We start from the raw sequence: 24,060 nt of genomic DNA, 5'->3' as shown, positions 1-24,060 counted from the left end.
TAGTGATCAGCAGTATGGTTTCATGCCAGGAAAGAGCACTACAGATGCAATATTTGCTCTGAGAGTGTTGTTGGAGAAATACAGAGAAGGTCAGAAGGAGTTGCATTGTGTCTTTGTGGACTTAGAGAAAGCATATGACAGGGTGCCTAGAGAGGAGTTGTAGTATTGTATGAGGAAGTCGGGAGTGGCAGAGAAGTATGTAAGATTGGTACAGGATATGTACAAGGGTAGTGTGACACTGGTGAGGACTGCGGTGGGAGTGACAGATACGTTTAAGGTGGAGGTGGGTTTACATCAAGGATCAGCTCTGAGCCCTTTCTTATTTGCAGTGGTGATGGACAGGTTGACAGATGAGATTAGACAGGAGGCCCCATGGACTATGATGTTTGCAGATGACATTATGATATGTAGTGAGAGTAGGGACCAGGTTGAGGAGACCCTGGAGAGGTGGAGATATGCTTTAGAGAGGAGAGGAATGAAGGTCAGCAGGGCTAAAACAGAATATATGTGTGTAAATGAGAGGGAGGGTAGAGGAATGGTGAGGATGCAGGGAGTAGAGTTGGTAAAGGTGGATGAGTTTAAGTACTTGGTATCAACAGTTCAGTGTAATGGTGAGTGTGGAAGAGAGGTGAAGAAGAGAGTACAGGCAGGGTGGAATGGGTGGAGAAGAGTGTCAGGAGTGATTGTGACAGACGGGTACCAATAAGAGTGAAAGGGAAGGTCTACAAGAGGGTAGTGAGACCAGCTATGTTATATGGGTTGGAGACTGTAGCATTGTCGAAAAGGCAGGAGTCAGAGCTGGATGTGGCAGAGTTAAAGATGTTAAGATTTGCACTGGGTGTGACTAGGATGGACAGGATTAGGAATCAGTATATTAGAGGGTCAGCTCAGGTTGGACAGTTTGGAGACAAAGCAAGAGAGGCGAGATTGCGTTGATTTGGACATGTGCTGAGGAGGGATGCTGGGTATATTAGGAAAAGGATGCTAAGGATGGAGCTGCCAGGTAAGAGGAAAAGAGGAAGGCCTAAGATGAGGTTTATGGATGTGGTGAGAGAGGACATGCAGGCGGTTGGTGTGAAAGAGCATGATGCAGAGGACAGCAAGAAATGGAAACAGATGATCCGCTGTGGCGACCCCTAACAGGAACAGCCGAAAGAAGAAGATGATGATGATATATATATATAGAGAGAGATAGGTAGATGTGTGTGCATGTGTTTGTGTGCGTTTGTGTGTGTGTGAGTGTGTGTGTGTGTGTGTGTGTGTGTGTGTGTGTGTGTGTGTGTGTGCGTGTGTGTGTGTGCACGCGTGCATGTGCGTGTGTGTTTGTGTGTGTGCGTGTGTGTGCGTGCGCTCGCGCGCATGTGTTAGTGCATGCGTGTGTGCGTGTGTGTATGTGTGTGTGTGTGTGTGTGTGTGTGTGTGTGTGTGTGTGTGTGTGTGTGTGTGTGTGTGTGTGTCTCTCAAGAATGTTTAATAATGCAGAGACAGAGTGCTGGGCACCTACAGCCTGTAGCTACACCTGTAACAATCTGGCATATTTTTTTCACCATTACCTAAATCAGTTTCAGTCATCCCAAAAATGAAACCTTCAAGGAAAGACAGAATGCATCAATGCATTTATTAAGAGTTTGATCTCAGTCACGGCCTAGTAATACATGACTCCTTTTATCATGTTACAAATCTTGGCTTAAACTAAGTGATCTTCTTGAAAATTTTGATCATAGGATCATAGAAAGTTACTAAGCTAATGGCCCTAGGGCTTTACAAGCCTAGCCATTTTCTCCCCTTGTTTCAATGATCAGCACCTATTGCCCCTGCCCAAGAGAGGCACAGGTGGAACTCCCAGGATAAATTTATGGTTACCCATCCAATCATTCAGATTGCACTTGAAAGGTGCCAAAGAATGATTATTGTAAACTTTTTTTTTTTATCATTTATATATATATTACTCATGTTGTGGACTTTTGTATATAGTTATGAGTTTGTTAATTGTTAATCATTTTTGTTGTTAAAATTATAATAAAAAGTTATGAAAAAATAAATAATACATTTTTATGAAGATCATTAGTAACCACAATAAAACATAAGTAAACTGGTATGCCTATATATTTTCAGACTAACCATTTAACTATTTTTTCTGTTCTTGTAAAATTGGATCTTTGTTAATGTCTTATGTGCATTACAGGTGCCCCGCTCAGTATGCAGTGAGCCCTGCCCTTCTGGCTACAGGAAGGCCGCTCGGGTAGGACAGCCTATCTGCTGTTTTGACTGTGTACCCTGTTCCATGGGGGAGATCACCAACCAGACAGGTAGAGTTTCTATGCTTCCTTTTATTCACATGTACTCATAAAATCATACTTTTGCTCACATTAATCTAATATTTAGAAGTCAGCTATTATTCAGATAATCTATAATGAATAAAGAGGACCAGTGGAGTGAATGCTCAACGGAACAACAAGCTCAAAGATAAATAGTTAAAAACAAACACCGCTGAGCAAAACAATGGAGGATTGCAGTCTCATTTAAATCACAAGTAGCTCCTAAATCCAATAGCCAATGATGTAAATAATCCAAGTGCAGGCGAGGTATGTAAAAAGCAGGTTTATTAATAAAAAGAGGTGAGCGCTTTCGCATGAGCTTCTTCAGACCTATACAACTAAACTGTCTGTAAGCATCAGTTTAAAAAGCCAAAATGGCGCCAAAATCCTGTCCATTATTTAAAGGTACATGGCTCATTAAAAATATCATGTAAAAAAGTCATATATAAAATTCCTATACACCATCATAAAACAGTACGGCATTTCAAAACAAAGCCATTCATATTCATATCCATTATTGGAATAAATAAATCAAAAGTATGTGTGACAGATGGGGGGGGGGGGAATTTTTAGTAACATAACTATCAAAACATTGACAGAGCATCTATGCATATAAAGGTTCAAAAAGACCCTACTGGCCACAAAGTAAAAAACTCTTCATAGCCTCTTAACATCTTTTGGACAATAACCTTCTTGATTTCAGCAGAGGTCGCAGGGGAACCCTTCCATTGAGACCTGGGGTGATATCTGCCCTAAACTTAATAATCCAATGGATTTCCCTGGTCTCTGTATAATTGTTAATGTCCCCTCTCCTGTATGTCCTTGAGATCTGTTCCAAGATCCTGAACTTAAAACGATGCTCTTGACCTTTGTCATTAGTGTGTTTGGATAGTGCATTATGTGTAGTACCTCTCCTTGTGTGGTATACATGCTCACGAATCCTATCCCTCAGTGTCCTATTGGTCTTGCCTACATAGTAGGCTGGACAGACTGTGCAGCAGGCTAGGTAAACTACATCTCTGGACATACAATTGCCCCTCGTCCTGATGTAGTAAATACCGAACCATATGGATATCGGAAGACAGGGTCGGTTTCTATATATGGACAAAAATTGCATTTGTCGCATGTGGTCATGTAGGGACCCAACAAAGCAGGTGGATCATTATGGACCCTTGGGTAGCAGAGCAAACTCTTTAAGTTCTTTTTATTCCGGTAAACGAATCTAGGTCGAGTACCTGTAAGGCTCTTAATAGTTGGGTCAACTAATAAAACGTGCCAATGCTTAGAGAAAATATCTTTAAGTGTACCTACATCCCTGGTGTAAAAAATGGGAAATGCAATTCCATTGTCCATATTTGAACCGCCCTCTTGGCTATCCAAGCCATCATTGGCCTCTCCCGCGTATATTTCAACAGCACCATCTGAGAAATATGGTTTCGCTCTGTCTATCCTCAGATCTGCAATGCCCGCCATCCCTCTGGAGATATCTAAGTGGTCATAGCCACGTTCCCTCAATTTGCTGCTAAGGTCTCCTAATTCACTTGCCAGATGACTGTCTAGGGGTGTATATCTAGACATCCGCAATTTTTGTCCATATATAGAAACCGACCCTGTCTTCCGATATCCATATGGTTCGGGTATTTACTACATCAGGACGAGGGGCAATTGTATGTCCAGAGATGTAGTTTACCTAGCCTGCTGCACAGTCTGTCCAGCCTACTATGTAGGCAAGACCAATAGGACACTGAGGGATAGGATTCGTGAGCATGTATACCACACAAGGAGAGGTACTACACATAATGCACTATCCAAACACACTAATGACAAAGGTCAAGAGCATCGTTTTAAGTTCAGGATCTTGGAACAGATCTCAAGGACATACAGGAGAGGGGACATTAACAATTATACAGAGACCAGGGAAATCCATTGGATTATTAAGTTTAGGGCAGATATCACCCCAGGTCTCAATGGAAGGGTTCCCCTGACCTCTGCTGAAATCGAGAAGGTTATTGTCCAAAAGATGTTAAGAGGCTATGAAGAGTTTTTACTTTGTGGCCAGTAGGGTCTTTTTGAACCTTTATATGCATAGATGCTCTGTCAATGTTTTGATAGTTATGTTACTAAAAATTTTTCCTCCCTCCCATCTGTCACACATACTTTTGATTTATTTATTCCAATAATGGATATGAATATGAATGGCTTTGTTTTGAAATGCCGCACTGTTTTATGATGGTGTATAGGAATTTTATATATGACTTTTTACATGATATTTTTAATGAGCCATGTACCTTTAAATAATGGACAGGATTTTGGCCATTTTGGCTTTTAAACTGATGCTTACAGACAGTTTAGTTGTATAGGTCTGAAGAAGCTCATGAAAGCGCCACCTCTTTTATTAATAAACCTGCTTTTTACATACCTCGCCTGCACTTGGATTATTTACATCATTGGCTATTGGATTTAGGAGCTACTTGTGATTTAAATGAGACTGCAATCCTCCATTGTTTTGCTCAGCGGTGTTTGTTTTTAACTATTTATTATTCAGATAAACTTCACTGCAATATTTCAAGTGGAACTTTTAAAGTCTTTGAGCAAACTCAGCATTTTAAGAAGTTTATGCATACTGTACACTATTAAGAAAAAATGCCAAAATTTTTGCATTCTACAGACTTTTCAGGTGTATAAAAACATGGCAATAAATGCAACTATGTTATGTAAAGATGTATCAAGTCTGCCATCTTGAATGAAACATTGCATAAAAGATTTATAAGCCTTGTTGATGTCTGACACAGTGGCACAGTTGATAGTGCTGTCACCTCACAGCAAGAGGTTCCCTGGTTCAGTTCATGGTTGGCGTGCCTTGTGTGTGACATTTGTATGTCCTCCCTGTGTTTGTGTTCTGGTGTCCTCCAACATGCTGTAGGTGAAATGGACACTCTAAATTGGCCATATGTGAGTGTGTGGTATGGAAGAACTATTGTGGCAGGGCTAGCCACCTAGCAGTGTAAACCTTGGCTCTTGATGATTGTCAATGTTGAAGTGACATCCCAAATCATATGCAAAACAGGGGTTGTGGATGGATTTATAAGCCTTACTAATAAATTCCCTCAGCATCCTTAAATAAAATACCATATATAATAGCTTTTATAAAAAAAAAAATAGAAACTACCATTAAAGTCATATATCCAGTTATACTGATTTTTCATTTTTCTGGGAAAATGCCACCAAATCTCAAATTTGATTCTGAACTGCCTGAGTATTGTTCATAGATTCATAGGTGTATACTAGGCTAATGCCCCTGGAACCTTTACAAGCCTAGCACATAGGATTACACTGGCATAGTGCCACCCGACCTTAGTTCCCAGTGCCTCGGTCGAGTAGAGCCACTGGAGTGATCCCCGGGGTGAATTTTCTATTTTCATGAAATATAGATTTTTAGAGCACAACACTCATTTACCACAATATTAATTTCTTCTCGCATTTAGTACTTGCTTTATTGCAACTTTTGTACCAAGAATCTGATTTAGTTTTGCATACATACAGATGCACTAGGGAAATGTAATGAAACTATGGTAATGATTGCACATCACTTAAAATCATGGGTATAATTCCTGGATTTCATCTCTTGAGAATGGAATTTCACTTTTTGGAGAATCATAAATCAGCATTCCTACATATATCTTTTGACCTTTGGTTTATTGTGTACTGCATTCGAGGTTGTAGTTAGAGCTAAAGAAAGTCTTATGGTTTTCTTGGTAAGGGAGGATATTTTTACCTCAGATTTGAATTTGGTAGACTTGATTTGCCCTCTGAGGTGATTATCTAGATTGATGAGAGATTTTTTTCTCCCACTGAGCATTACACTTCCTAAATTTTGTCACGACTTTCTTCCTTTTGTTATGCATCCTATTGATGTTGGGATTCTACCAGGGTGGCTTGCTTTCTGAGTTTGTTCCTTGACTTTTCCTGGTAGACTCAGTTATCAATATGCAACTACTAACATGATTGTATAGGGTCTCTGTGAACAATTCTGCATAGGTAGTAGTGCTATCAAGCTTGGGGGGGGGGGGGGCTTGAAATTTTGCCAGGTTTAAATAGTAAGACGTTTGCCTTAGAATAGATCCTAAATATTCCAAGGTTATCAGGTTTTTCAGGTTTTATTTTTATTTCAAAGGAGGCAGCTTTATGTTTAACCTTATTAGGGAGGACATTACACTAAGATGGGTGCAGTGTTCTCCCATGCTAGTGAGGACCAGATCTATACTTTTGCTCTCCTAGTGGGCATATGGGGAATATTTGATCCAGGGTATTTGTGTTGACAAAGTCCAAGAATCTCTGTGCCTGCTAGACTGGGGGCATGTATGATTCTTAATTTATAGTGGGGTAGTTAAAGTTGCCCATGAATATGGTATTGGGCTGAATGGCAAGTGTTTGCAATAAGATTAAATACATGTCATGGGTTCCTGGGTCATAGAGGGGAACCTAAAGCTTGCAAGGATATGGTATGAGACTTTGCCTAAGATAATCTGGACATGGAGAAGCTCAAGCACATCATCCTGTTTGACCAGCTTTAAGGCATTTTTGTTTCTGTTGTAAATCAATACACCTCCACTTTTAGTCCCTGCCTGTTTAGTAGCTGGTATAAATGTGTGGAAGTCATTGCAACCCTGCACTGCCAGAGTGCTATCCATGGCTTTAAACCATGTTTCGGTAAATGCAAAAATGTCTGCATATTCCAGGATTTGAAGAGGACAGCATGGTGGGATTGGAGTTTTTTGTTTAGACTCCTGGCATTGAGGAGTAGCACCTTTAGACTTTTTTGAGTTGGTTTTGCTATGACGGAAGGTTTGTCAGTTCAGGAACATACAATCCCTGGCAAAGCAGCATGATCTGTTGGCCATATCCTTTCATGCTAACAAATATTCTATCCCCTTGAAGTGACAACAGAAACTAAACCAATTATTAAAATCAATCAACGTCTGTTCATACTGTGGCATCATCCTTGGAAAATTTAGAATGCTGCACAATGCTAGGCCTATATCAGCCTGCGACACATAAGAGCTCCATCCTATCTCTATTTGTATAGTCTTAGAGGGTGGCAGAGCTCATATCTTTTACACCCACATGGACTGTGACTGAATTATACTGGTGCTTGCAATCCAATGACCTAAGTGCATGCTTGATTTAGTGAAACCTGGCCCCTGATAGACAACTGACCTTGACTTTATCCTTACTCAGCCTAGTGAGTGAGACATCTGTATGTCTCACAATGGATTCTCCTATGACCAAAATATTGTCTTGTGTTGTGACTTGTCTTATGGGTTTAGAAGTTGAGGACCCATGAGATGTAGTTGTATGTATTGCTTCCCATGTTGTTTTGGTGGAGTGGTTTTGAGGATGCTGAGGATATCTGTTGCATATGCAATGTCTGGGAGGTTTTTGGGATTTAAGAAGATTACATTTAAGAGATTCAGCATATGTGGGTCTATGTGCCTGATCCTTATTATGTGTGGTGGGTGTACTGGGTACATTACTTATGACCTGATTGATATTATGAGTGCTTGCATGTGAGAGCTTTGCCTCCAGTGCCATTGTGTAATTTCATCTCTCACACACCTTATCATTTTGTTTAAGAATTAGTTGGTTGTCAGTAAACATGAGATAATTGTTGCATTTCCTTAGGATGCCCATATTCACCAAATCGGCTGCAGAGATAGCAAGAGAGTTCATATCCATGGTTGCACACCCTTTTTACTTGATCAGAGGGTTGCTGAAGGAGTTATAAAGTAAAAACAGGATTGTCTAATGCAAAACTCAAGGGGCAATGCTTGCCACTGCACAAGTTAGTTTCTCCTAGCACAATTAAGGACATGAGATGTTCCAAAGATAGTTTTATAGAGAAAATGGTAATTCTAGCTGCGTGCATCTATACCATACCTCTCCACTTCTTTGTGCACAAAATCTAGAAAAGCCTAAAATACTGTGTGCATGGGAGGGTGACAAAGGCCCCAAAATAGGTACAGATTTTAAATATTGCTCATATTAAATTAGAAATAATATGATTTGTGTTATCATTAATTTTTCTGAAGGATATGAAGTCTGAAACTCAAATAATTTTCCAGAAAACCACAAAGTTTATGAGGAACAGACTAAAAACATGAGGCAAAAATGTGAACATTCTGTGAAAATCTGGACAGTTGAGAGGTGTTGTTTATACAGGGCACTGCTAAAACCACTGTGTGATAAGCAGCTTTGTACAAACAGTGCAACTTTACACAGGCACAGAAACTGACTAAACACACAAAACAGCCTTGTAGCCAGTCAGATGTCACAGTTCATAGGTTCATAGGTTCATAGGTAGGTACTAGGCTATCTGCCTGAAGGCATTTATAAGCCTAGCCAGAATGTGTTGGCTTTCGCTGCCCCCTTAGATTAGTTCCCTGTGCCTCTGTCCAGCAGAGCCACTGAAGTGATCCCCGAGATAAACTTTCTGTTTCCCATTCACTTGTCAAGGTTTCTCTTGAAGAGTGTTAGCGAGGAGCTCTGCCTAATGTAGATTGGAATCTTGTTCCAAAGCATGGGAAGTCTCTAGGACAGGAATCTATCCCTCCAGCATGTCCTATTTATTGTTGTGGTGAGGTCGAGATCCCTAGAGCATGTGGTTCGAGGGGATATGATTTTCTATAGGTGGAGCATGCCCATCAATTCTGGGTTGGACATGGCCTTGTATGTCAGGCAGAGATCACCTCTGTGTAGGTGGTATGCAACCGGGTACAGCTGGAGTTTCTTCAGTCGAGCTGCATAGGGCATTCGTTTGAGGCCAGTGATCCTCTTGGTGAGGTACTTCTGTGGTCTTTCCAGCTGTTGCAGGTGTCTTGTAAGATACATCCCAAATGGGACATTGTACTCCATGATGGCTCTGATGAGTAGAGAGGCACAATGACCTCTTTTGATCTGGATGCGAACCCTTTTGTGATTCGGTAGCCACATAGAAGGATTTTCTAACCACTTTGGCAATGTGATTATCAAAAGAGAGATTACTATCTACTTGGGTCCCCAGATCCCTTATTACATCTTCTGTATTTTGGGGACTACCACCTATGTGGTAGTTTGTGGGTACTTTGTTTTTTCCAAAGGGGATGACTATGCACTTTTTGGCATTTAGCTTGAAGCCATGATTTTGACATCAGGTATCTGTCTCAGTGAGACCTTTTTGGAGGATGTCTGTGTCAGCCAGAGAGTCAGTTATAGCCCCTAGTTTCCAGTCATCTGCGAACTTGGTCAGCCATAGTCCTCCTGTGCTTTCCTGTACCTCTGAGAAGTATATGCCAAACAGGAGGGGTCCTAGGACTGAGACCTGGGGAACACTAGTTGTAACCGGTTTAGAGTCGGACCTAGCTCCTGCAACTCTCACCATGTGGGTTCTGTCCATGGGCTAGTTGGCAACCCATCTTGTGACAAAGGGGTTTATGTTCAGGCTGGTGAGCTTGTCTATAATACCAGAATGGGGAATGGTGTCGAAGGCCTTTGCAAAGTCTAGGTAGGCTATGTGTACCACCTTTCCCTTGTTTATAGCCTTAATAACTGTCTCAAAGAAGTCCATCAGGTTCAGGAGGCATGATCTACCCTTAACAAAGCCGAACTGGGTAGGGTCCAGTGTTTGGAGGTTCCCAATGTCTCTGTTAATGAGTTCCATGATGATTTGGTCCATAGCCTTGCAGACCAAGCTAGTCAGGTTTATAGGGCGATAGTTCCCGGGGTCTGTTGTGGCTCCACCTTTGTGGAGTGGAATAACCATTGCTGTGCACCACTCTATGGGTATGTAGCCTGTGGAGATGTTGAGTTTGAACAATGTGTTTAGGTGAGGGGTTAGTTCGTCTTTGAGCTTGTGTAGGATGCAGACTGGGACACCGTCTGGTCCCACTGATGCTGTGTTTTTGGCTTTGGAGAGGGCTGTTTTAACCTGAATGTCTGTGATTTCAGGGGCTCTACAATCATCTGGTATGGTTATGGGCCCTTTTGGGGTGAGACGGGGGTAATGTTTGCACTGAACCTATCTACCAGGATGTTGATAGTATCGGTTGGTTCAGTGTATTTTGTGCCATTCTGCACTAACTCCGAGTAGATCTGAGCATTGCCACTCAGATTTTTGACATAGCTAAAGAATGCCTTGTGGTTATCTTTGGAGTCCTTGGAAATTTTTCTTTCGAAGCTTGCCTTGGATGATTTTATGAGGGATCGTAGTTTTTTGCTGATACTGATCAGGGATGTCTTCCCTTCTTGAGATTCTACTCTTTTCTGTACTAGTTTTCTACTTCTATTGTATAGCTTTCTTATGGCAGGGGTCCACCAGACTGGTTTCCTTTTCTTGGAGAAGTGAGTCTTGGTTTTGCTTGAAAGTTGAACTTATTTCTCTCTGATTTCAAATTGAGAACTGACTAAGCTGCCCTCATCTCCCACCATAGTGCAGCATACATCTCAACGGTACAAATTTCCGCAGACTCCTGATTTTGCCTCATATTTTAGGTTCTTTTTTCATAAAAGTGTGGTTTTCTGGCAAATTAGTGTCAAATCAGTAAAATTAAAGTTAGAAAATACTGACAGACAATAAAATTTCAGACTTCATACCCTTCAGAAAATTCATGCTAATGCAAAACCTGTTATTTTATCAACTTTCTAAGTTTGTAAAAGCAATATTTAAAAAATGTCCCTATTTTTGGGCTTTTGTCCCACTTTTATTTATGGCTTTGTCCAGATTTCTTGCTCTGAGGTTGAGAGGTATGTAGTTCAGTCATGAGTTACTTTAATGTAGAATCACAAAGACAAAAGATTGGGAACTAAGTTGTAATCACCTGACCAAACGAGGAAACATAAAAAATACTCAACAGTGTATGAGCCAGCAATAAGATCAGTGACATGCAAAGGCACTTTACAAAGACAAAGAAAAACAAAATATAACAAACAGTTTGGAAATATAACAGCAACACAGTCAAAATAATTAAAAAAAAACTGCAAAAATGACCAAAAGTACTTATCTTGTACTTGAATTACATTGGATTGAAGCCAAACATTTTGGAAACAGCAGCTTGGTTGCCAAGTGTTTCTCAGTTCTGTGGCTACAAAAGCGGGAATAAAGACATCTTTAGATATATAGCAGAATGAAAGAAAGCAGGAGGAGATGGACTTGGCCAGGGTAAGCAAAGAGGGAAGGACATTATGAAAGATAAGAAAAAAGTAGAGGTATTAATTGATTACTTTGATTCAGTCTTGATAATGAAAAGTGAAATGGGGGTGCCATGCTGGGAAGGAGGTAGAGTACAGTAGAGACAGCAGGAAAACAAACATGAGATAGAAAGAGAGGACGTTGAGGGTAAACTAGTTTTAGTGAGGGATGATAATGCACATGGACCACGTGAGCTATCTCCCATGGTCCACAGACATCTATCTAGTTTTCTGTGAAATCCACTGAAGAAGGTTTTCACTACATCATTGACCATTTCTGGGAGTAATTGAAGACTAGAAAATAACAAGTATAGTTCCTTTGTACATGTGAGGAAGCAGAAACTATCCAATAGACTACATTCATATTAGCCTGAAGTCATGAAGATAATCATGAGGTATGTTGTTGTTGTTTTCCTGTACACCCTAGTAAAACAATCACCAGTTCCCTGAAAAAAATCTGTCATCAAAATCTGGTTAATTTTTTTCTGAGTTACAAGAAAACTTGGAAGAGGAGTACCAGTGGTGTACCTGGCCTTCACTTGGACTTTGACTTATTCCCATAGATGTACCTGTTACAAAAACTGGAGGGGCTGGGGGAAGGATCAAGACTACAAAACTGGACTACTGTATGGCTGAAGGGTATGACAGCGAGCACTGTGGAGAGATTAACATACAGAAAATGACTGGAGGGGTATGCCAGGTGTTATTCCTGGGTACAGTACTCCTCCATCTCCTCATTCCAGATGACTGGAGGGGTATGCCAGGTGTTATTCCTGGGTACAGTACTCTTCCATCTCCTCATTCCAGATGACTGGAGGGGTATGCCAGGTGTTATTCCTGGGTACAGTACTCCTCCATCTCCTCATTCCAGATGACTGGAAGGGTATGCCAGGTGTTATTCCTGGGTACAGTACTCCTCCATCTCCTCATTCCAGATGACTGGAGGGGTATGCCAGGTGTTATTCCTGGGTACAGTACTCCTCCATCTCCTCATTCCAGATGACTGGAGGGGTATGCCAGGTGTTATTCCTGGGTACAGTACTCCTCCATCTCCTCATTCCAGATGACTGGACGGGTATGCCAGGTGTTATTCCTGGGTACAGTACTCCTCCATCTCCTCATTCCAGATGACTGGAGGGGTATGCCAGGTGTTATTCCTGGGTACAGTACTCCTCCATCTCCTCATTCCAGAGATATCCTGTCACTGACAGAAAACAATCAACCTCTTCTCTAAGGACACAAAGTTAGGTGCAGCAGTGGGCAATAAGGCAATTTATAATGAAAGACTTGGAAAGGCTGATCAAACAGATGAGATATGAGGCACACCATAAGCAAATGAAAAGCACCACAGCTGATTCACAGCAACATTGCTTTGACATATCAGCCAGGGGTGTGGAATTGATGGTAACACAACAGGAAAAAGACTAGAATATCCTGCTATTACCTAGACTAGACCGCTATAAGCAGAATAGGAGGGGTGGAATAGCATCCAATAAACACTGGGGTATATCCTCACAACACTTATCTCCAGAGGCAAATAATTAATTTTACCATCCTGCCAAGCCAAAGTTAACCCCCACCTTGAGCACTGTCTGCAGCTCTATAGGCTTGTATAAGGAAAGAGACACCAGGCTGCTAGAAGGAGTGTGGAGGATAGGCCCCAGAAAAGAGTATAGTATAGGTTGTGCGAGAATATGACCAACGAGTAGAAGAACTAGAAATCTTCTCCTAGAAGATACTGGAAGAGAAACTGGGAGCCTTACACATTCACACAAAAACATGTCATGGACATGTGAATGGTTTGTGCTGAATAGAAAGGACAGGGATGGGAAAGGACAGCATGATAGGTACAGCAGTGATCAATCAGGCTGAATGATTTTAGGGAACAGCTACTGCCTGAATCTGTGAAATGTCTTCTTCTTGGACAAGGTCATGAACCCATGGAATAGATTACCAGAATGGGTTGTGGAAAGAGAGAAACAGAGAGAGAATCCATAGAGACATTCAAGAGGACATGGCACAAGATGAAAAAGGTTAAGAAGAGAATGGAAGGCAGAATGTTGAATACATTTAAATGTTTAACTAGATACATTTACAATCTCCTTTGCTGTAAACAAATGTCTTTAAGTTTGCTAGCCAATATAAAATTGTTTATGAAACAGTAAACATCATATCACATCACTGCCTATTAGTTATATAGGAGGTTAATCTCTAGATTTAATGACAGAAAAGGCAACACAGGTAGATATACATAGACATGGAAGGCTAGATAGATATGTAGAGATATGTATATATAGTCACTCTCTCTCCTCTTTGTTTGGTTACTTTATGTATTGGGATTATTGAGAAGTGTGAGCTCCAGCACTAGGACTGCATTGACTGGATGTATGTTGCTGCATTTCCTCTGCTGTTATTTTTCAGTCTGCATTTACACACACACACACACACACACACACACACACACACACACACACACACACACACACGCACACACGCACACGCGCACACGCACGCACGCACACATGCACACGCGCTGCACGCACACACACACACACACACACACACGCACACGCACACTCACACACACACGCACACACACAATTTTATATATATATATATATATATATATATATATATATATATATATATGGAGAGAGAGACCGACAGGTAGTTAATTAAGGCACTTCCTGAATTGTGACACTCATTACCACACCAGCACTAATACCCTGAGGACCAAGATTTTATTTTTTGCAAATTATGTCCTGTGGGTCAGTACCCTAGAAAACTAGTAAAGTAGCAGTACTAAGACTGAAATATAATAGCCAGGAGTGTCACATATATGCCTTGAGTAATCTAAAAAGTGCCCTAAAATAAAGCATCTTACTGTGTTTATTTTAGACATATCAGGTGAGAGAGATCGAGTTCCATAGATCATTGTAATCTGTACTTGAATGTGTTACATTTTTGTTGGTCTCTTAGACTAAGATGGTTATTTACAACATTCTAAGGAAGAATGCATGCATTTCTGAGGCAGAAGTAGACCAAAAAAAACATTGTTCTGAATAAATCTCATCTATGCCATTGTGTTTACATTTGCACCCAGAGGTTCAGTCACTGCAATGCAATGATCTTTAACAGTGACACAAACATGTTCTCTGAGGTCAAATGGATCTCCACTAACATATAAAGCTATGTGAAAACAAATTGCATATAGCTGTTGAGTTCAAACAACTTAGGAATCAGTGATACAGCAAGTTTGTGATTTATCATGTGTGTGTTTGTGTGTGTGTGTGTGTGTGTGTGTGTGTGTGTGTGTGTGTGTGTGTGTGTGTGTGTGTGTTTGTATGTTTGGTGTGTAGCTATGCATATATATTGTAGCAAAGGATCTTCGCTGGAAACCGTTTCTTTAAGTTAAATGCAGTTTTACGTACCACTGGCTGTGGAAAATAAAAAAAGACAAGTTCAAACCACACTCAACAGGACGGTAAAAATGAGACACATTTATTGGAAACGGCACAGATCAAAATGTTTAAGCGTATTCATCATGTTTAAAACACAGACTTCCTCAGAAACATATTTCATGTAACAACAGGGTTTTAAATATCCTCCAAATAAGTCACATGCCATAAAACATCCAACCACCAAAATCCATCAATTTAACTTATCCAGTCATAGAAATTCCTCAGTCAAGTAAAATTCACTTTAAAGAGAAACGCATCTTTAATCATACCTCATAGGAATATAATCAAAACACATTCATTTAAACCAGGAAAACTGTATGCATTCAATTTAATTTGCCATTTTAGTTCCTTATATTCAAGCAGCACCTTCCATGGCCCCCTCTATGATTTTCCTTTACCATGTTGATGCATATAAATGCAAAAGCATGTTCAGAAAATTTCAAAACGTGTTTTACAAGGGAATTATTGACATTCTGTTTCCTAATATTCAAGCAATGTTCATAAATACGTTCATAAAATTTTCTCTGAGTCTTACCTACATAAAAACATGGACGTTCTTGGCATAAAGCCAAATAGACAATGACATGTGAATTACAGTCACAGTAAAATGGGGTCCTAATCACCACATTGTTGATTTTAGCCTTCTAACCAACCACAAATAATTGCATTGCCTGCAAAAAACACATCTACTTGTCCCTGCTTTTTTTGTGGGTGTAAAAATTTATAGTGTTCAACCCACCTTAAATGTTGTTTAATTGTTTTCCCTTTTCTATAAACAACTTGCTGACCAGTACCCAAAATATCAGTGTAACCATCAAAGCAACAAAATAAATTCCAGTTCTTTTTCAAAATGTCATTGATTTGTTCATATTTGTTATTATAAGTGGTTACAAAAGAGCAATGAAATTCTTTATCCACTGGTGGTTTAGTTCTCCACTTAAACACTTCACCTTCTCCATCGATTCTAAGTAAAGGTTTAAACCAACCATCCCTTCTTTTTATTTTCCCCTCTTCCTTCACTTTTTGAATAAGGGTATTAGGATATACCCGGGCCCAGAACATATCGGCTAGGACTGAAGTTTCTGTCTGATAAATAGTCTCTTCAGATGCTAACCTTGCAAGTCGCACACACATACTACCCCTTAATAATAGTTTTTTTATGATGTTCAGGATGACTACTATCAAAATGAAGAATACTGTTACAATATGCAGGTTTCCTGTATATATTACTATTAAACCCGGTGTCTGTTTCCAAATGTCGAATACGTCATCCAGGAAATGTAAACATAATTCCCATGGGGTCAGTCCTACAAATCCAAAAATAAACTTCTTCTCCCAATACACCATAATAATATTGGCAAAAATGGAAGCACGTGCTGCCCCCATTGCTACACAATTTTTTCTGTAAAAAGTGCTGGCCATATAGGTACACATAGTTGTTTTTCAAAACTAGTTCCATCAAAGTAACTAACACATTGAATTCACTGTTATTAAATTCAATGATTTCAAACAAAAATCATTGGAACCATTGTAGTCCTATTTCATGTGGAATCATAGTAAACAAATCGACTACATCAACAGTAGCAAATGTAAAATAGTTTGCATATTTAACCTTTTTAAGCTTCAATAAAAAAATCCCAAGAGTCCCTGTAAATGTGTGAAAACCTATCCAAAATGTTTTTCAACTTGATATAAATATATTTAGCTAAAGGGTGAGTCTTTGATCTTGAGGCATTGACAATGGGTCTCACTGGGGAGTTCTTTAAATCTTTGTGTATTTTTGGCAACCCATTATTACAGGATGTTGACATTATAAAAACAACCATTCTTCATAACTAATTTGTTCTTGATCAAACATATCTTGCAATATCCAATCTATCTTAGAGTATGAGATAGGTATACAATTTAATAACATTTCATCATAGTACTCATCAAATACAAAATCATGCATTCTGTTTAAATAGTCTTCATAGTCAATAATACCATCCCCCCTCCATTGTCAGGTGTCATAACCATGATAGATTTGTTACTACACAGCTTTTTCAATAGTTCATATTCTGTCACTGGGAAATTTAAATAAATATTAGCGATATTGTCTTGCCATAAAGTACGAATGTCAGATTCAGAAATTTTTTCGAATACTAATAAAGGCAAATCAAGAGGGGGGGTTAAATGTACTACTCTTTCTTAAAATACTATAATTGTGTTGGTTAAGTTTGTCATTGAACCAGGTCTTTAAATTCAAATGTCTTAAATACATTTTTAAATCAGTAATTGTTTGTTCTGTAAAATGTGTTGCTGTGGGAACAAAGTTCATCCCCTTACTTAAAAGGGGTGAATTTTAGATTACCCATCCATTGGTACAAGTTGCACTTAAATAGGGATACAGAGGAACTCTGCTTCACATGGATGAGGAGTCTGTAGCATAGAATGGGAATTCTCTGAGAAATGTATCTGTCTCTCCATCATGTTCCGTTTATATCGCAAGCAAAATTTAGACCTTTTAATCTAGTAGCTCTGATGCTGTTTGTGTTGTCAATGTGCAAAAAGGTCATCAAAACAGGGCTCAGGGATGCCTTATATGCCAGGCAAAGATCACCTCTCAGATGTCTGTATGATACTTAATAAAGAGACAGGGCTTTGAGGCAATCACCTTAGGACATTTTGTTTACTCCCTGTATTCTTTTCATAAGGAACTTTGTGGGAGCTCCAATTGCTGTATGTATCTGGTCAGGTACCTACTGAAGGGGGCATTATACTCTATGATGGGCCTGATATGGGCAAAGTACAGTAGTATGATGTCCTCTCTGGACCTAGATGACATGGACTTGCTTACAAGTTGAACAACATAGAAAAATATACTTATTACCTTGGACAAATGTTGGTCAAAGTTAGGTTACTATCTACATGAGTTTCCAGATCCCTGACTAGTTTAGCAACTTCAAAGGTGTTTTATTGATGACGTAGTAATTGAGGTGGCACACTTTCCAAATGGTACTATAATACATTTATTGGTATTGAATTTTAAGCCACGGCTTTGGCACCAAGCATTTGTCTGTATTAGACCTTCCTGAAAGGTGTTCTTGTCTTGAAGGGACTCTATCTCTGCTCCCAGTTTGCAATTATTTGCAAATTTGGCTAGCCATAGGCCTTTGACATTGGCTTTGACATCTGAGAAGTAGATGCCAATGAGGAGTGGGCCTAGCATAGACCACTGGGAGATTACACTGGTGACCAGCCTCTTTGTGGAGGTGACCTCACTGATTCTAACCTCCTGGGTCCTATCAGTGAGCTGGCTAGCTATCCAGCATGTTATAAAGGTATTTATACCTAGTTCTCTAAGTGTGTTGACAATGCCCAAATGGGGTTTTAAATCCAGATATAGGTAGGCAATATGCACAGTTTTCTACTCTTCCATCCCCTTAGTGACCTTTTGAAAGAAATCTACCAGATTCAGTAAGAATGAACTTCCTTTGACAAAGCCATACTGGGATGGATTCAGTGTCTGGAGGTCTTCTATATCCCTGCTGATAATTTCCATGATAATTCTTTCCATGGCTTTGCAAATAAGACTAGTCAGACTAATGCGTCTGTAGTTTCCAGGATCTGTTGAAGGGCCTCTCTTCTGAAGGGAGATGAATGTTGCAGTCCTCCATTCACATGGCACAAAGTATGTTCTAAGACTATAGTTAAGTAATAACTCCAGGGGTCCTGGATAAATGATATTTTAGACTATTCAGGAGGCAACAAGGGATGCTATTGGGGCAACCCTGAATGTTATTGTGGCAACCCTGAGTGTTATTCGGGCCTATTGAGGCCATGTTCTTGGCTTTAGTCAGTGCAGCCAGCACATGCTCCCTAGTTTTAGTTGGAGGGGTTATGTTAAGGTATTACTGGGGGGATGGTTTGGGGCTGAGAAGGGAGTAAAGTTGGAAATTAATTTGTTGGCTAACAAGGTTGCTATTTTGACAGGCTTGGTGAATGTGGCACCATTAACCACCAGTTCAGCTACTGCCCTTGAAGTTTTTGACATAGCTATAGAAGGCCTTACTGTTATCTTTTATCTGGGAAGATATCTTCAGAGTTGGGTTTGTTTGACTTAGTTATCCCTCTTAGTTGCCTATTTAGTTTGATGAGAGAGTTTTTATCTTTACAAGAATTACAATTATAGATTTTTGCCATATTTATTTTTCTTTTCATTGTATATCCTGTTTAATTTGGGATGCCACCAGGGCAGTTTATTTCCGGGATTAGTTATTGACTTACTTCTGGTAGGTATGACAGCTTCTATGCAGCCATTGACATAGTTGTACAGAGTTTCTGTGAGCAATTCAGCACAGGCTGGTGTGTTCTCGGGATTTAGAGTGGCACTGAATTTTGACAAGCTGTCACTTAATAATGGGTAATTTGCCTTTGAATCATTCCTAACTGATAATGGATTCAGTGGGATTATGGAGTTGATTTTGATTTAGAAGGAAACAGCTTAATGAATGGACCTTACCAGAGAGAGTGATAGACATTGGGGGCTAGCATTCTCCCATATTTATGAGCACAAGGTCCAGAATGTTGGAGCTTCTAGTGGCCATATTGACTATTTTGTCAAGAATGTTTGTATTTACCAATCCATATAGGTTTCCCAATCTATATAGGGGATAATTAAGGTCTTCTATGAGTAGGATGTTAGGATGGATGGTAAGTGTCTCTAGTAAGTCCAAGAATGCATTGTGAGCTTTTTGGAACATGGAAGGTGACCCATAACCAGCTAAAATATGGTACAGAATTTTCACTATGGTGATCTGCACATGGAAGAACTCCAGCAGCTCATCCTGCTTGACCACTCTAGAGGTATGCTTGTTACTGATGTATATTGAGACACCTCCATTTTAACCCTTGTCTGTGCAGCTATTGGTCTAAAAGTGTGGAAGGTACTGAAACCTTGCACTCCTGGGGTACTTTCTGCTTCTTTCAACTATGTCTCAATAACTGCACAGATATCTATATTTTAGAGTGTCAAGAGGGCTTGGAGGGAGTGTAGTTTTTTTATTTTGGCTCATATTATTGACAGTAACACCTTGAAGCTCTGATGAGTTGATTTTGCTATGTTGGCAGGTTTGTCGATTTGGCATTGCCTAAAAAATGCACTATGGGGCATACAGGTGCAGACCATCCTTGGCAAAGCCACATGGTCTAATGACCATGTCATCCCAAGCTGATAAATATTGGATCTCCTTAGAATTACACCAGAAAGACAACCAGTTGTTGAAATCAATCATTTTTTTATTCATATTGTGGCATCATTCTCAGTGATGGCAATATACTGCTCAGTGCCACGTTCATACCAGCCTGAGACAGATAATCTGAAAGCTCTATAATGTCTCTCTTCATATAGCTCAGGGAGGTACATCTCAGGTCATTTACACCTACATGGACTATTATGGAATCATACAGGTACCTGTGGTGTAATGACTTGAGTTTGTGCATGATTTGGTGGATCCTGGCTTCAGATAAGCAACTGACAGTTATCATCTACTTTTTCAGCTTGGTTAGAGGGGCACCAGTATATCTTACAACGGAGTTCCCTATGATGAGAGTCCTGAGTGCCTTTGGGCTTCTGGGGTATAGCATTGACAGCTGATGGTCTAGGTGATCTTTGTTGTTTAAGAATATTACTTTTAAGTGCCTCAGCATATGTTAGTCTATGTGTGTGTTATGCTTTGAGAGGTGGATATTGTGTATGTTGTTTGAACAAGCTGACACAGACTTGTATACAAAAGGCTAGCCTCCAGTGTCATTGTATAATTACACATCTCGCATACTGTGCTTGATTCTTTAAGGATTATGTGGTTTCCAGTAAACATGAAACACTTGCTACATTGTCTCAGATTACCCATATCCACCAAGCTGCCTACAGAGAAGTTAGAAAATTGCATACCCGTGATGTCCAGTCCTTTGATTTGTAAGTTAAAAGGGGGTGGTGCATTGGGCTTAGTTTGTGCAGACTAATAAGGGTGCTTTATTGGGGCATATTAAGCTAAACAATTCTGCATTATACTAACATTAGTGTTTATACAATACTGAATTCTACTTAAAAAAAATCAGTGAAATGCACAAATAAAAACAGGAAACAAACACGATCATTGAAAACAGCTGAAGTGCGATTTAGCAATAAACGGTATTTAACTTTGCCTGGATAGCACTGGATACAAGTAAAACACTTCAGGAATGCAGGCCTTGCTGAGCTCCAGGAAAATGAGCAGGAGACAGTATGTAGTAAGGGAGATTTACTCAAGAACAATACTGGTTGCTGGGTGGTAGTCAGTATTATGTGTCTATGGAAAACAATGGGTGGAAAGAGTACAAAAATAGCTTATATAACCGTCAATATCAATGAAAAAGGGGAGGGAGGGCTTTGGAAATCAAATAATCATAAGGGGTGAAGGCCAGAGACACAGCTTCATTATAGGGTTGGGAAATTTTCAAGGAACAAGCAGGATAGTTGCAGAGACATTTGAACGAATAAAGGCAATACTGAAGCTTTTTCAGAAACTTTAGCTTAATGTGCTAGTGAGGGGTGGGACAGACACAGAATGCAAGCAGGTAAATGATAAGCAGAATATAAAAGCACTGAAGCACTGACTGAAGCAGAGACAAATCTCTTACTATTGAACTTCTACTGCAGTTTAAGGTGCCAGACAATGCAGAAATTTACCAGTAACATTGTTATGGAAAAAATCAGTAATAAAATGATTACGACACATATCTGGTAGTAGCATTATACAGTTTTGCCACAACTGTGAGTTAAATGTATTTAACATTTGTTTACCAGGAAAGTCTGGCTTGGAATGAAGGCAGTTTCCAACAGAGACCCAGGGAGAAACATTACAGACACATGTCTTTGTAATATGGGACAAAACTCAAACAAATACAGAGAGGACATGCAGACTCTGCTCAGAAGGCACCACAGCTGAGAATCAAACTGGGGAACCTCTTGTTGTGGGGCAAAAACACAATTGCTGCACCACTGTGCCATCTTAACAAAAATACTGTGTCCCAGCAGGGTTTAAAATGCAGACAGATAGCTCTTATAAGTAATTCTACTTGTGGAAATAGAAGTGCAGAATGACTAAGGTCCCAGAACAAACTAATGTACAAAGTATTATAATCACACACGTCACTATAAGTGCACTTAAATGTTTAAGCAGAATTGAAATAATTAAAATAAATTAATTATCTTTCCCTTTTTTGAAATGCTAGTTATTGACAGTTCCATACCTCTCCAAGTCTTGGATAAAAGACACTTAGTGGGTAACTTTGTGTTGGAAATAGAAGGTAGCTAGAGAGCTACCAATTAAATAAATGCAAAATTGGAGCTCTTGCAGAAATTTTATTTTAATGTGTTAGTGGGGGATTGGGAGACACATAATGCAAGCAGGTAAATGATCAGCAGAATATAAAAGCACAAACTGGGACAGAGACAATTCTCTCACATTTGAACTTCTACTAGAGTTTAAGGCACCAGCCAATGCAGAAATTTACCACTAGCACTGTTTATGGAAAAAAATCAGTAATACAATGATTAAGGCACAAATGTGGTAGTAGCATTACACAGTTCTGCCACAACTGTGAAATAAACTACAAGACTTTGGCCCAGCAGGGTTTAAAATACAAACAGTGTTTAAAATACAGTACAGGTTCCTAACAAAACAATCTCTAAATGTCAAAAAATTGTAGCTACCAGGAAAGACTGGAACCCTTGTCCCTGTCTTACAGGCTTCTAAGGGGGATCTGTACCTCATTTACCATGCCCTCAGGAATCCTGCTAACTTGACTTCATTTTTGTCAATAAATATAATATTGTAGCCAATAGTAGAACAAGAGAGCTCAATCTACATCTGGGAATAAATAAATAAAACTATATGGAGGATACATTTTTTTGCCTAGTGCCCCTTCTACTTTGAAGTAGACTCACACTATTTGTCAAGCAATGTAGTTCTCTTCTTTCAAACATAGTGTGTGGACAACTGCATGAATACTATTAACTTTACTGTGGGACCTACAGGCATTCCTCACCTTGGAAGGGGTGATACAGCCTAAGGGTGGTTATTGGTAATGTGCAGATGGCCTCTAGTCAAATTGCCTTGTGGATCCTATGAGCCTATTATTCTGTAAGCAGTAAACATGGCATCACAGGCAGATGGAAGCAGTACTTCTATCGACTTGTGAATGAATAAATCCTCTCAAAGCCTATGATGAAAGAGAAAGAACAAACTACTCTAGAAGAAGGAAGAACAGAACTAAGGAAAATAAAGTCAGGGAAAGGGCTCAGATTAATTTACAGCAGATGTGGTCAAGCTATTGTGCAAGCTGAGGTGAAATGGTTCCTGAGGTACTCGTAACAGAATGGAGAAAAAGGTGAACATCAGATGAATGCAGAATAAGCATTCTAGAGTCAGTATACAAGAATAAAGGGGACATACACAGTTGTGATCGCAGGGGTGTAGCCAGAAATCTGCATTTTGTACTCAAACCTCTTGTTGTTGTACCCACCACCCACCTAGTATTTTAAAAATGAACTCAGTCCTCAAAGTGCTACCCCAATACATATAGGAAGGTGGCACGTTATTTTCAACTATTATCATTTACCCCCATAAATAGCTGTTTTAGAGCTGTATTCTTTTCGCACAAGCATTTTTGTATGCCTCTGTACTCTAAATATTCATTTGCACAGTTCTAAACATTCTGTTCTTTTTTGAATGTTGAAGTTTCCAAGAGATGCTCAGAAAAAAATGTACTCATTTGAGTACACTGAGTATGCCTAGCTATACCCTTGAGATCAGTACAGCGTTATCAAACTCCAGTCACACTGCATGAAAATGAGGAGAGGGTGATTGATAAATGAGTTAAAGAAAATAGGATGGGAGATGAACAGTTTGGATTTACATAAGAATACAGCACAACTGGTCTGAAGTTTGCAGTGAGACAGATAGGAGAGAAAAAGATAGAAATGAGAAAAATAATTCAGCTGGGCATTCCTAGACTTCATTAAAGCATATGTCCCT

The 24,060-nt window shown here is 39.6% G+C and overlaps 1 protein-coding gene across 1 annotated transcript in view; it reads left to right on the top strand.

Moving 5' to 3' along the window:
• Positions 1 to 24,060, top strand: part of LOC122797843 (vomeronasal type-2 receptor 26-like) — an 84,619-nt gene that overhangs the window by 17,846 nt on the left and 42,713 nt on the right. The window contains exon 2 of the mRNA XM_044066363.1: positions 2,186 to 2,309. Within this exon, the coding sequence (XP_043922298.1) occupies positions 2,186 to 2,309 (124 nt within the window). The remainder of the gene's footprint in view (positions 1 to 2,185; positions 2,310 to 24,060) is intronic.

This window comes from Protopterus annectens, chromosome 3.part1 (genome assembly GCF_019279795.1).
Source record: "Protopterus annectens isolate FY-2018-M chromosome 3.part1, PAN1.0, whole genome shotgun sequence".
In the NCBI taxonomy this organism is placed as follows: Eukaryota; Metazoa; Chordata; order Ceratodontiformes; family Protopteridae; genus Protopterus; species Protopterus annectens.
Note: the sequence above shows the minus strand (reverse complement) of the source record. Positions and strands in the feature narration are given on the sequence as shown.